A 14,908-nucleotide genomic window follows, 5' to 3' on the forward strand; every position below is an offset into this window, starting at 1 on the left:
AAATCCTCTTCTACTCTTCATTTTACTGTGGGGATTGTTGGTCCCCACAAGTATAGTAGTATGCCAATTTCCTGTCCTCACAAAAATGTCTAAACATGTACACACAAACACACACACACACACACACACACACACACACACACACACACACACACACACACACACGTGTATAGATAGATGCGCTGTGGGGGAGATTTCAGTTGAGGTAAGCTGTACTGCATGATCCGAAATAGAAAGTAGAAAGGCACCACCAAGTGTGGCCTTATATGTGAGTGAGCATTGCAGTATTATATCAGTGACACTGTTTTATGTTGACTTGCACTGCTTTAAATTCAACTTATATTTTTAAAAGCTAACTGGATATCGGTCCGTCTTTTTTAACTGCTTTGCCTTTCTCAAAAGTAAATGTATACCAGAGTTGCATATATAGAGCAGTGCAGCTGCAAAAACTATCCAGAAAAAAATATGTGATGTTATTATGGCAGTTGTTGAGTATACCTATTAAAGTTTGGTAATAAGATTAATTTGGACATTTTAATATAAACACATATATACAGCTCTGTCTGAAGGAATATTTTTATAACTGTAAATAGATTGGATGTAGAAGTCAATCTCAGCTATGATCAGTTTTTGACTGTGAATTTGTGGTAATATTTAGCCTAAAACCTTTAACTTGCTAAAGATGCTGAATGGCATATTGTTCTACAGAGAATTTTTTAATTACCCACCCAAAGCACTGACTTCAGTTGTTTCAAAAACTTCCATGGCAACACATGTTTAAAATCAAGAACCTAGGCATGCAGTCTTCTTCTCCAATCATTTATTGCAGAACGGGTCTCTCTCAGGAGCTCAGTGAATTCCAACATCATTGTCTGACCTTACAAATATATTTCTGGAAGAATGGTTGAAAATTCCCATAGATACATTCCTAAAACTTGTGGAAAGCCAGAACAGCTGAAGCTGTTATAGCTGCAAAGAGTGGGCTGACATCAGGCATTACGAAAAATGTATATTAAAAGTATCTTGGTTTGTGTGAAATGTGTTTTCTTTTAAAGGTTAACTTAACTCTGCCATCACTAATGCTGAACACAAGAAGGGAGAACACTAAGGAAAAAGTGCTGTCCTCATTTCACAGGACACAGGTATGAATCACGATTATTCTGAAGAAACTATCGTGTTAAAAATTGTATATGTGAATGTGACTTTTTTTTAGAATAAAGAATAAATTAAACTCTTTACATTTCATGAAATCATAATGAAAGTGTTTATTGAATTAATACATCATAAGCAGACAATTTAACAGCTAGTTCATATTTTATGAATACTGCCAAAAAGTTCCAGAAGAATGTGTCTTATTCAGCGATTTCACCCTGAAAAAAATAATGAAAGGTAAAATTATTCAACACATATTATCAACATTAAAACAATTCATTCTACATTGTAAATACAGTATCTACACTCTTTTCTCTCTTCAATTCACAGAAAATTATTAACATAAAGCTCTTATATCAAACAACTCCATTAAACAACGGTAAATTTTGTGTAAAATGAATTACATGAATTACCTTTCCAGCATCACGGCTCTTGACTCTCAGTTTGTTGACCTGAGATTCAGCAATGTCAGCACGTTCCTGAGCTTCCTCCATCTCATGCTGGACCTTTCTCAGTCTGGACATGTGGGTGTTGGCCTGTTCCTCCTGTTTAGTGCAACAATATGTTTTATTTAAAAATATATCTGGTCATATATGAGAGATATTTCAGTTATAAAGTTGTGCATTCCATATGTAAAAATCACAAAACATTTTACTCACAGCCTCCTCAGCCTGTCTCTTGTAAGCCTTGACTTTGAGCTGCAGTTTGTCCACCAGATCCTGAAGTCTGACCAAATTCTTCTTGTCCTCCTCAGTCTGCATAGATAACAAACTGTTATTTATAGCTGAGGAAGAAAGAATTTAGGAACTTAAATGTAATAAATATTTAGGTAAATGTATAATCACCTGGTAGGTGAGCTCCTTCACTCTCCTCTCATATTTGCGGACTCCTTTAACAGCATCAGCTCCACGTCTCTGCTCAGCTTCAACTTCAGCTTCCAATTCACGGACCTTTAATGCCATGATAAGTAATCAGCTTTTAATAAATATTAAGAGTAGAAAGAAAATGGGTGGAGATCATGTGATGGCATCAAAGTGTTTATTTAATACTTGAATAATAACTCAAGAATATATGCAGTACATACCCTGGACTCCAGTTTCTGGAGCTGCTTCTTGCCACCCTTCATGGCGAGGCTCTCTGCCTCATCCAGACGGTGCTGCAGGTCCTTGACTGTGACCTCCAGGTTCTTCTTCATCCTCTCCAGGTGAGCACTGGTGTCCTGCTCCTTCTTCAGTTCCTCAGCCATCATGGCAGCCTGAAATTATGGGTGGTGTTGGGATTATTGATCAAGCATGAACAAGAAATTTGAAAAGAAAAGAAGGCTTGTAAAGTACTAACTTACATCAGTGATAGCCTTTTTGGCCTTCTCCTCAGCATTTCTTGCTTCTTGAACAGCATCATCCACCTCACCCTGAACCTGGACAAGGTCAGCCTCCAGCTTCTTCTTGGTGTTCAAAAGACTGGTGTTCTGAATGAAAGAGAAACAGTTTTAATGATGTGATTCTCACTCTCTGATGTCTCAAAGTTCTTGTAAAGTAATGAACACCAACCTGAGAGTGAAGCAGTCCAACACGCTCGCTAGCATCAACCAACTCCTGCTCAGCTACTTTGCGTCCTCTCTCTGTCTGCTCCAGAGCGGCTCTCAGCTCCTCAATCTCAGCCACCATCAGACCATTTCTGCGCTCCACCATGGCGACCTGCTCCTTCATGTCTTCCTGTCCTCTGATTGCGTCATCCAGGTGCAGTTGGGCATCCTGATTTCAAACAAACAAAAGATATTATCACTGTATGCTTTTAGGTTAATAAAAAAACACACACACACAAATGATCTACCAACTCACCTTGAGCTGTCCTTGGACATTCCTCAGTTGTTTCTGGGCCTCAGCAGCCTGTCTGTTGGCATGGCTCAGCTGAATCTCCATCTCATTCAGGTCTCCCTCCATCTTCTTCTTGACTCTCAGGGCATCATTCCTGCTCCTGACCTCAGCATCAAGAGTGCTCTGCATGGAGTCAATCACCCTCTGGCTGTTCCTCTTGATCTGCTCCATCTCCTCATCCTTCTCTGCCAGCTTCCTGTCAATCTCACCTTTTACCTGGTTTAGCTCAAGCTGAATACGAAGTATCTTGGCCTCCTCATGCTCCAGAGTTCCCTTTAAATAAATGTAACAACTGTTACTAATGAATCTCTTAATAATATGAATTGCACAGACTAGGACTAATTTTTTTTTAGGAAAATACATATTTTTGTAATATATGAATACATTACCTCAGCTTCCTCCAGAGCTGTCTGAATTTCAGACTTCTCAGTCTCAACAGTCTTCTTGGCCTTTTCCAGCTCATGGATGCTCTTTCCTGTCTCACCAATCTGCTCAGTCAGATCTGAGATCTCCTCTACAGAGCAAACACAGCCAAGAGTTAGAGTACTTGGAGCTGACATATGCAAATGTTTTTGCCACAACATAACATATGAATGAATATAAACATTAGAATCATATCCATATGATCTATAGCAAGATAAGCATACGCTGCAGGTTCTTGTTCTCTCTCTTCATGGTCTCAAGATGATCCAGAGCCTCTTCATATGAGTTCTTCATCTTGAACAACTCAGTGCTGAGAGAACGAGCCTCCTTTTGTGCTCCTTCCAGCTCTGCCTGGCTCTCCTCATACTTCTGCTTCCATTCTGCCAGGACCTAGATCAATTAAAAATAAATTAATTAAATAATTAGTTGTTGTAATGGGTGTATTTCTCCTTTGATGACAGAGGTTATGTTTAAACTTTACCTTATCAAAGTTCCTCTGCTTCTTGTCAAGGTTGGCAGCCAGAGAATTAGCTCTCTCCACATCAATCATGAGGTCCTCCACCTCACCCTGCAGCCTCTGCTTGGTCTTCTCCAGTGAGGCACACTTGGAGTTCACAGCCTCAATGGATTCCTCAGCGTCCTGCAGGCGCTGGGCAAGCTTTTTCCTGTTGTTAAAATAATTTTGTATTGATCAAGAGTGAAACAACTGTATAAACTAATTTAAACAATGAAAGCATCATGACTTACTTGGCTTCCTCCAGCTCCTCAGTGCGCTGGATAGCATCAGTCTCATATTTGGATCGCCACTGAGCCACCTCACTGTTAGCCTTGGACATTCCTCGCTGCAGCTCAGCCTTGGCCTCCTGCTCCTCCTCAAACTGCTCTCTGAGCAGATCACAGTCATGACGTGCTGACTGAACAGCATGAGCCAGGGCGTTCTTGGCCTGTTGAAGTGAGAGTTGATTTCAGATTTCAATATTTTATTGTTCAAATCAATTTAAAAGTCTAATGCTGAGAGGATAACAAATTTAAGAGGTAAAACCTAAGAAAGAAATTAAAGGATAATCTGTCTTAGAGTTACTGAGTGTCTCTGTAACTGATTAAAACTTGTCTCTGTTTTTATTAGTAAGTGCCGAAATTGAAAAGAAGATAGAAAATAGTTCAGACCTTCAATTCCTCCTCAACGTGTCTCTTCAGCTCCTCAATCTGCTGAGTGAAGGCCTGCTTGCCCCTTGTGAGCTGAGAAACAAGAGCTTCTTTCTCCTCAAGCTGGCGTCCGAACTCACCTGTAAATATCACACATGTATTAGGCCCAGTTTGTTCCATTTCACCCACTGATTGGTTGTAGTTTTACGTACCTCTAAATGACAAATTTCCAGAGACAGACTGTTTTTTTGTTGTACATCACTTACCATTCTCTGTTTGTAGTCTCGCCTTCTGTGCATTAATGTCATTCAACTGACGAACATTCTCATCGTTTTTGGCTTTGAGTTCACTTAGTTGATCCTCAAGAGTCCTGCACATTTTCTCCAAGTTGCCCTGTCAACAAGTAATGTCATATCCATGTTAACAGTTAATGAGCCGCTTTGGCGGTCCTGAAATGCAAAACAAAAAAAAAATCTGTTCTCTATAAACAATGTCAACACCTTTGCTTTAGCAACAGCCTCCATGTTGCTGGAGAGGTCATCGATCTCCATCTTGTACTCGCTCTTCTCTTTCTCCAGCTTCTGTTTGACACGCTGAAGGTTGTCGATCTGCTCTCCGAGCTCTGCAACAGTGTCAGCCTGCTTCTTACGGAGAGCTGCTGCAGTAGCTTCATGCTGCAGAGTTGATTCCTCAAGATCACGACGCAGTTTCTGGAACTCAGCCTCTCGCTTCTTGTTCATCTCAATCTGAGCAGCTGTTGCTCCACCAGCTTCCTCGAGCCTCTCGCTGATCTCTTCAAGCTCCCTGGAGAGGTCGGCTCTCTGCTTCTCTACCTTAGCCCGAGCTGCCCTCTCAGCCTCAATCTCCTCTTCCAGCTCCTCAATACGAGCCTAGTTTAAAATTATTTGGATTTATCGATTAGAACCTAAACTTAATTAGGTTTATGAATTATGATGAACAATATTCTTTATGAACACTGGTCGTTAGTGTTACCTGAAGTTCTTTGATCTTCTTCTGAAGTTGAGCACCAAGAGACTGCTCATCTTCAATTTTGCTGAGAAGTTGGCTAATTTCAAAGTCCTTCCTTGGTGTGGAAGAAGAAAGGTTTTACGATCATAGTCCATATGATTATTGCAATGCAGTGTGTGAAAAGAAAATTATTTACAAAAAAAGCCCCTACTTCTTGATTTTCTCGTCAGACTGCTGCTTGTCATTCTCCAGATCCATTATGGATTCCTGGGCCAGTTTCAGATCTCCCTCCAGCTTCCTCTTGGCTCTCTCAAGGTCCATGCGGAGCTTCTTCTCTTGCTCCAGTGAACCCTCAAGCTATAAAATCATGTCAGTTGATTCAAGTGGTTGGAAAGACAATGATTTAGTACTAAAATTCTTTCCATAAAAAACAAAAAACAAACACATCATTATTATAGTTTTCTTACATCATCAACTTGCTGTTCCAGCTTTGTCTTGGACTTGGTCAGAGTGTTGACTTTGTCCTCCTCTGCCTGGAGATCATCCAGTGTTTGCTGATGTGCCTCTTGTAAGGCTTTCTTCTCCTTAGTTAACTTGGCAATTGACTCATCTTGAGATGCCATCTCCTCTGTCAGGTTTTTCACCTGACATAATGTGTATACATTAAGTTTCATTTTGTTCAAGAATTTGCTGAATATTTGAACGTTTAAGGTGTGTATTCAAAGAACAACATTACATGCTTTACTTGAACTAAGAATACAATCAATATGAACTGAACCTTGTTTTCTGTGGCATGTTTCTCCTTCTCCACTTTGGCCAAGGTGAGCTCCAAGTCATCAATGTCCTTCTTCAGCTCAGAGCATTCATCCTCCAGCTTCCTCTTCTTAGCAGTCAGCTCAGCATTGATTTCCTCTTCATCCTCCAGTCTCTCACTTGTCTCTTTGAGTTTGGCCTCGAGCTGGATCTTGCTCTTAATGAGCCCCTCACACCTTTCTTCAGCATCAGAGAGATTGTCAACTTCCTATAATACATGTTGAACACACAAGTTAGATTATTTGTGAGTCACATTGTCCTAGTTTTTTCTTGATCGTAATTTTAACTACACTTTTGTTTTAGCAAATAAATAATCAGAGGATGAGACAAACATGTGGTCCTTTTATATCTAACGTATATACCTGAACTATAGGTGTAATATATACTTTTCTCTGCTACTTACTGCAGCCACTTGAAGTTGCAGGTCATTCTTCTCCTGCAGCAGGCCGACCATCTTCTCTTCCAGTTCCTTCTTCTTGGCCAGAGCAGTAGCCAGGTCTGTCTGCATCTTCTCATAGTTCTCCTTCATGTTCTGGAGCTCCTTCTCAGTCTCAGCACTCTTCAGAAGAGGCTTGATCTTGAAGTACAGTTTCAGCCATGGCCAGTTCTTGACATTCATGAAAGAACGGATGTTGTACTGGATGGAGAAGATAGATTCTCTAAAAACCAAACATGAGATTGTTACTTTTTGCATCGTAGGATCTTATTATGAGGAAGGAAATAAAAAAGAGAATACAATAGAGTTTAGTATGATAATGTTACCTCCTCTCCATCATCTTCACAAACTCTTTCCTCATGACGTATCCTCTGCAGAGAGCCTGAGTCATGGTCACCAGCTCAGCCAGTTTCTCATCTCTCATCTCCTCAAGAGTGCCCAGCAGACCAGCTTTGAAGAACACCTATTTAATCATTGAAAACATAAGTACAAGTGCAGATCGATAGTGTTTTTTTTAATGTCTGTTAATATAATGAAGTGTACCTTAGTGTGCCCAAACATGTACTGTGTGTGATCCACATCAATGGAGCCAAGCAGCTTCTCTGAAGCTTTCTTGTTGTCAATGAACTGTCCCTCAGGGATGACACTGGCATTCAACACTTTGTATCTTCAAGAGAGAATCATGTTGTTACTTGGATTTTTCTTCCATCATATTCAAGTTTGTCCTTTACAACAACAATGAAACCATTTCTGCTTTGTAATACAGTAATGTGCTGTCACCTCTGCTTGAAGTCACCATAGAGGATTCTGCTGGGGAAACCCTTTCTGCAGATTCTGATGCCCTCCAGTACACCGTTACACCTCAGCTGGTGGATGACCAGGAAGTTCTCCATAAGACCTGAGAGTCAGAAATGTATAACATTTCAAAACTTTCTTTATTTCACTCTGTCATTTTTGCAGTTAATAGTACTGTGGGGTCCTGTGGGGTACCTGGGGTCTTTGTCTCATTGGGAATCAAGCAACGGACAAAGTGAGGATGAGTGCTTCTTAAGTTGGTCATCAGCTTGGCCAGATTCTCCTGTAGATCAGCATCATTAGATAATAGGTTAATACTATTTAAAAATGAGCATTTAATTTTTTTTTTAAATATAAATCTATACATACTCTGAAAAGAGCAGACACAGTCTGAAAGGAACCGCCCTTCTTCTTACCACCTTTTTTGCCACCACCAGCCTCTGTTTTCATAAACAGTAAATTTCATTATTGGAATTGGAAAAATATTTTTCACAGTATACATATTAGCCTGCAGTATGCACATTATAGTTATTACACAGATACATACTATCTGTACTGGACACTGGAATTTGTGAGCACTTTTGTTTCTTACCTTCACCTCCAGCATGGGCTGCGTAAAGGAGGCACATCAGTTTGTTTGATGACTTCTGGTAGAGCTGAACAACTGAGTCATTCAGTGGGTCCTTGTTCTTGTCCAGCCAGCCAGAGATATTGTAGTCCACTGTACCAGCATAGTGAACCAGGGAGAAGTGTGCCTCAGCCTTGCCCTTTGCAGGCTTTGGCTTCTCAAAGCATTTGGTCTTGCCAAGATGCTGATCGTGCAGCTTGTTCTTGAAAGTTGTGTCAGAGGCCTTGGGGAACATGCACTCCTCTTCAAGGATGGAGAAGATGCCCATTGGCTGAGAAAATGTCACATGTCATATTAAAATTTCAACATAGGTAACATATGCAGCCATATGTACATTTCTTCCAGAGTAGCTGTTTACCTTCTCAATAAGCTCAATGCAGGCAGCCAAGTCCATACCAAAGTCAATGAACTCCCATTGAATGCCCTCTTTCTTGTACTCCTCTTGCTCCAGGACAAACATGTGATGGTTGAAAAACTGTTGCAGTTTCTCATTGGTGAAGTTGATGCAGAGTTGCTCCAAGCTGTTGAACTGTAACGTTACAAACATGTTTAATTTCATGACAATACAGTGTTTAACATTTAGCAAATGTGGTGAAATGTCTCAAGTGCTCACATCAAAGATCTCAAATCCAGCGATATCCAGCACTCCAATGAAGAACTGTCTGGGCTGCTTTGTGTCCAGCATCTCATTGATACGGATAACCATCCACAAGAACATTTTCTCATAGACAGATTTGCACAGAGCTGAGACAGCATTGTTGACCTGCCAAACAAGAATTTATAATTATACAAAACCATATGAATACAGCTATAATGTTTATAATTATAATATGATAATAAAAGTCTCCCTTTTTTTAATTACCTGTGGGACAGTCTGACCTTTGGTCACCATCTCATTGCCAACCTTGACTCTTGGGTAGCACAAAGCTTTCAGCATATCAGCCGAGTTCAGGCCCAATAGGTACGCAATCTTGTCAGCCACTGTTGGATTAAACAATATATCATACCCAATAGATACACTTCAGTTATTTGTCCATTATACAAAATTTTCACAATAAAAATCATATTATTTTGTCAATTACCCTCAGTGCCATCAGGTTCAGCCTGCTCCTCACGCTGCTTTTGCTTAAATTTCATGTTGCCATGATGCATCACAGCACCAGTCAGCTTGTAGATGCTTAACTTCTCTTCAGCAGTAAAGCCTAAGATGTCAATAGCAGTCTGTACGACACAAGAATGAAATCAACAATTTTTTTTTTTTTAAACACTTCATTTTTAGTTAAGTATACAAATCCAAAGACAAATGCGATTTTACATCTGTTGCAATGAACTCCTCCACATCATTGATGCTCTTCACTGTGATTTCACCCTGACTGATCATTGGGTAGTCATATGGGTTGGTTGTGATCAGAAGAGCCTCTGTAAAATGCAATACCGAAAATCAATGAGGTTTTCTTAGGATATTGTTTACAATCTTTTCAAACATGAAATGGGAAACAAAGCCTTCCGCCTTTATATTCAGGAGAAAGACATGTTTGTTACTTTGAAGATCATGCTTAAAAATTCATCTTTAAATTAGCTTATGGTTAAGAATGGATCAGGTCAGAGTAAAACATCCCCTAGTTGTGTACCCCTCTCTGAGCCTGGGTTTGGAGAGTTTTGGTTTTCTTGTTAAAATGCAGTTCTTCTATTCCACCATTGCCAAGTTTCGGCTCATAGGCAATTCTCATCATCGGTTGGGGTTTTCTCTTTAATACCTCAGGGTTTATACATTACCATTTAATATCTGATATTGTGCAAAAATTAACTTGTATTTTAATACTATAATTAAATAAATAATTAGTTAATATTGATTAATTATAATTAATGCACTATATTTTAATAGTGCAATTAATAGTCATTATATACTGGTATACAAAATTTAAAAATATTGTTGTTGTTATATGAACTGTCCATATATAGTTGAATTCAATTCAATCAACGTTAGTTAGTGTCAGAAATAATTAAATTTGTCATACCCAGGAGCTCAGGCTTGTGGCCTGTCATCAGCTGATAGAAGATATGGTAGCTTCTCTCAGCAGACAACTGGAAGGTGACACGGGACTTCTCCAGCAGATCTACAAACAACAAATTCAGTTTGAGAGTGTAGACATGTCATGTAGACATGAGGCATGACAGACTAACATTTCATGTCAAGCCTACCATTTTCATAGTTTATCAAAAGATAGTCATGGGAGTGATTTCAATTCTATTACTTTACTTATTACATAATTTACTAATTATGTACCCCAGTCTTTTTTTTATGTACTGCATTGAACTAAATATATAAATATAAAGTAAATTGAATTGAGTAGTTAAGAAACATTTCTAGCACAGATAAGTACAATTTAGACTGGTTCAAACTTACATGTTTCAATATCAGCTGAAGACAGCTTGCCAGTAGTACCGAAGTGAATCCTGATGAATTTACCCTAGAGTGGAAAATCTTTATTAGCATGATCTTTTCTGAAAGCATATAGTAAATATCTGACTTACTTTAACTCAGTCTTAATCACTTACAAAACGAGAGGAGTTGTCATTCCTCACAGTCTTGGCATTACCGTAGGCCTCCAAAAGAGGGTTGGCAGCAACAATTTGGTCCTCAAGGGAGCCCTGCAAGAATATATTGTGTTTATGTGAGCTGAAGTTTCTATTTTATTTTTCTGTTGCAAGTAGCTTGATACTAAATAAAGAATCTACCTGCATTTTGCCAGGTGTTGGCTCAGCCTTCTTACCACCAAGAGCTGCAATTGTTGCAAAGTACTGGATGACACGTTTGGTGTTGACAGTCTTTCCTGCACCAGATTCTCCACTGGGGTTTATGGGACACATTGTTAAATTTCAGCTTCAGTATCTTAAAGTTTTGTATAGATTTTACACACAGATTTGTAATATACTCACGTAATCAGGACAGACTGGTTCTCACGATCTAAAATAAAAGCATACAAGCTTCATGAATTCTGCTTTTCCTGAATAATTATATGATTAATTAGTATCTAAGTGCTAAGAAACTATTTATTTGCAAGGATTAATGACTACTTCAATAAAGTGAAATTTAAGGTAATGTCTATAATTTGTATTAAAACTTATTAACAGTAAATCGAGCTTACCAGTGAGCATGAACTGATAGGCATTGTCAGAGATGGAGAAGATGTGGGGTGGAGCCTCAATCCTCTTCTTCCCTCTATATGCTGCTACACATGTAGCATCATATACAGGAAGCCACTTGTAGGGATTGACGACAACGCAGAACAACCCAGAGTAGGTCTGTATCATAAAGAATAAATCATATTTAAACATTTACAGATCAGCATGATATTTTCATTTTACACACAGCAAACATAGGAAAGTGAAAACTTACGTAGATCATCCATGATGCATAACGCTCTTTGAGGTTAAACAGCACAGCTGGCTCATTAAGGTGGGTCATCATGGCCATGTCTTCCATCTTATCAAACTTTGGAGGGTTTCTAGGGTGGATGTCATCCTCCTTTACAGTGACCGTCTGAATAGAAAATCTAAATCAGCATCAACTTTTACAATTACACAATGTATATTAAACACATGAATGAAGTACATCGATTATTCATCTACCTGTCCTCCCTCTGTCTCAACAGTGGCTTTACCACCCTCCTTCTTGACAAGTTTGCCCTTGACATACATCTCTTCAGGAACAACCACAAAGAAGGCCGTCTTGGCATCAAATGGAGCAGTCTGGGCTTCAATCCTCTCCCTCTCTGGCTTACGGAGGTAAATGGCCGCCGCGCCATACTGCTCCATCTCCGCGTCAGTGCTCATGGTGGCACTTTAACTGAGACTGAAAATATGATCAATTGAAACATAAATCATATGTTTATTATGCAACCCACAATTAATCTCCATTGTTTTGGTTTTATGGAATTTACCTCGGCTGATGCAAACAGAAATTCCTTGGTATCCTGTGATCCCGTGTATGTCAAGGCGCTATAAAATAAGGTTAAAGGTAGATTAGTGTACTTTTTATATTGACTTGTAAATATTGTAAAAGACTTCAAGAATATATTTAAAAACAAAATGTTTACAAAAATGTATCAGTGAGTAAAATAATTTAAGTAACTGATTACCAAAACATGTAATCTATTAACTCACAGCAGAGACATGGCAGAGGAACATTTTGACTCTACTCACCTGCCTTAGAAGCCTTTCAGTTAGAGCAAACACTCAGAGCTGCTGCTTTTATACACATCGGATCTGCTTCCTCAGCATTTGCAGCTCACTCAGTTTGGTCAGGATTCTCTGACACCTTGCTGGTTGATATGGTCAAAAATAAGCTAATTATCATGCGTCATTTTCTACATATCAAATTACCATTTTACAGAGGATTTTAATAATAATACATACAATAATAATTATATACACATTTTATTTCTTTATTTTATTTAAAAACAAATGATATGTAATAATAATGGCAGATTAATTACATTAAACTTAAATGGCATCAACTCAAATCTTTCTTTTGCAATAGTGCACAAAATATTAAAACTACTTTTACAATCAATATAATTATGTTTCTTATTAAAAAAACAGTATTCCAATGTAATTTGATTCATATTCCACAGAAGGTATATAAATTGCATCTTTAGGAGATCCGTAATGCCCACAAAATGTCCAAGACAAATTATAATAGTGTATTGCATGGTTTGTAGATTATTTATTCATATAAATCTTGAAGGGAAACTGATATTAAGTTCACATAGTTTATACGAAGCACATGTGTGTCCTGTTAATTTAATATCGCAGCCAGTAATGGGTTTAAATTTGGAGAAGTCTTGAAATGTCACTGGTGTTCTGTTACAGAGCATAAAAATCTCAGACATCTGAAATAAAATTCACTGTAAGACTTTCTGTTTATGCCAGGCAAGTGTTGTATATCTCCTGGGAAATACACAGCTTTTAATTTTTGATGTCTTGAGTGAGTGCTAAATAATTTACAGAAGAGAAAGCCTGTGGTTAACTTTCATTTCCAAGTTTTGCATGGAGTTGGCTTAATAGTTGCCATCTTACCAGCAGCTTACCAGCTTATTTGAAAATAAATCCAGCAAAGGGAAGGAGAAGCAATTTGTGTTTGGCACAAGAGAAAGATATATTTATAGGACACATTTAGAAATGATATTAACACCATAACCCAACTTGAGCTTAATCTTAATTTATGTACTTTCTTTCTCTCTTTTTATTGTTTAATATTCATATTTAATTTGCTAAAAAGTATGGAGTTATAGATAAGGGATAAAGTACAAGATGTTGTGCATTTTAACTATAATTCTTAGAACCAGGCAGCGGAGCAAAAAAAAAATGCAGAGTAGACACATCTGATTAAGGAGGAGCTATAACCAAAACAGGAAAATAACTGACTTCATCTGCTTCCTTTTAGCCCTGGCATTACAGAAGAGCATGACTCCCTTACAAACCATTTTATAAACGATCACTTTGCTATCACTTGCTACCCATACAGGCATAATATATATTTGATTGAACCCCGACCACCCCAAATAAAAAAAGTTGTAGGCAGACTTTGTCAGATATTGACCATAAAAAATCATCATGGTTAGATTTATAAATGAATTTAAATACAGTAAACACAATACAGTGATAGAGTTAAAAGTATTACTGTGAGTTTGAGAAGGTAGAGGAAAAGCAAGGAGTGAAGTCAAGGTTTTGCTGAACCATCTTAACCCCTTCCCTACTCTTTCTTCTTTGCTTCCATGATAATTCTTATATTTGCCTTGTCATAATGTAATGCTATATGGTGCTTTTACAACAAAAGACAAAAGATTGTAGGTTTTCTTTTCTTATCAAAGAACAGTAAGTACAGATGATGCAGTTCAGTGGAATCACCAGACAATGCAACCTTTCTTAGAATCATGCTTTTTCACCAGGATTAAACAACAAACATCCATGAGTGCATCAGGAAGATGGCCACAACTAATAGTGTACTTAGTGAATACATCAGGCAGTTGAAACCCAAAAAAGAAGAGGAACAAGAACAGGAAACATCATGGAAGGATGGTGCCTGCCTTCTACCACTGTTAGAAGAATTGGCTGATATCAAGAAATCCTACCAATGGCTGGACATAGCTGGACTGAAATATAACACAGAGGCACTGATCATAGCATCACAGGAACAAGCTCCTGGCACAAGATTCATAGAGACCACACCAAAGGGTGGGTCAGAGAGGGTCTGCCACACCAAGCAAGACCCCAGGTACAGGCTGTGCAAAGATGGCTCTGAGACAGTTCAGCACATAACAGCAGGGTGCAAGATGCTATCAGACAGGGCATACATGAAACGCCATAACCAAGTGGCTGGCATAACATATAGGAACATCTGTGCTGAGTATGGCCTGGAAGTCCTGAGGACAAAATGGGACACAACCGCTAGGGTTGTTGAGACTGAGCTAAAATCCCATGGGACTTCCAGATACACACAAACTGTAGGTGGCTAAGTAACTGGACTTAGCAGTACCCATGAACCCACCCATGAACATGGACATACATTGGATTTAGTTTTATCTTGTGGTTTGCAATTATGCAATATTGAAATTTGCATTTTAAACTTTACATTTTTGATCCCATGTCTGATATGCCCATTAT

General features: G+C 38.6%; 1 protein-coding gene across 1 annotated transcript; it reads right to left on the reverse strand.

The window, feature by feature from the left end:
* Nucleotides 1-1,240: 1,240 nt before the first annotated feature.
* On the reverse strand, nt 1,241-12,550 carry LOC100712344 (myosin heavy chain, fast skeletal muscle). The gene is made up of 41 exons (XM_019357829.2): nt 12,446-12,550; nt 12,184-12,241; nt 11,873-12,095; nt 11,640-11,783; nt 11,389-11,545; nt 11,180-11,207; nt 10,979-11,090; nt 10,799-10,891; nt 10,647-10,710; nt 10,258-10,356; nt 9,555-9,658; nt 9,322-9,460; nt 9,102-9,220; nt 8,853-9,002; nt 8,598-8,768; nt 8,204-8,510; nt 7,981-8,051; nt 7,807-7,894; nt 7,597-7,714; nt 7,360-7,483; nt 7,143-7,279; nt 6,784-7,039; nt 6,346-6,588; nt 6,035-6,211; nt 5,779-5,924; nt 5,592-5,682; nt 5,099-5,488; nt 4,865-4,991; nt 4,620-4,738; nt 4,200-4,396; nt 3,934-4,117; nt 3,677-3,842; nt 3,419-3,543; nt 2,994-3,302; nt 2,703-2,906; nt 2,495-2,620; nt 2,237-2,407; nt 1,998-2,102; nt 1,812-1,907; nt 1,566-1,697; nt 1,241-1,370 (listed from the first exon to the last, which is right to left on the reverse strand). Exons 3-41 carry the CDS (start codon nt 12,074-12,076, stop codon nt 1,353-1,355), a joined length of 5,811 nt encoding a protein of 1,936 aa, XP_019213374.1. The 5' UTR covers nt 12,077-12,095; nt 12,184-12,241; nt 12,446-12,550; the 3' UTR covers nt 1,241-1,352.
* Nucleotides 12,551-14,908: the final 2,358 nt, after the last annotated feature.

This window comes from Oreochromis niloticus, linkage group LG4, assembly GCF_001858045.2.
Source record: "Oreochromis niloticus isolate F11D_XX linkage group LG4, O_niloticus_UMD_NMBU, whole genome shotgun sequence".
Classification (NCBI taxonomy): domain Eukaryota; kingdom Metazoa; phylum Chordata; class Actinopteri; order Cichliformes; family Cichlidae; genus Oreochromis; species Oreochromis niloticus.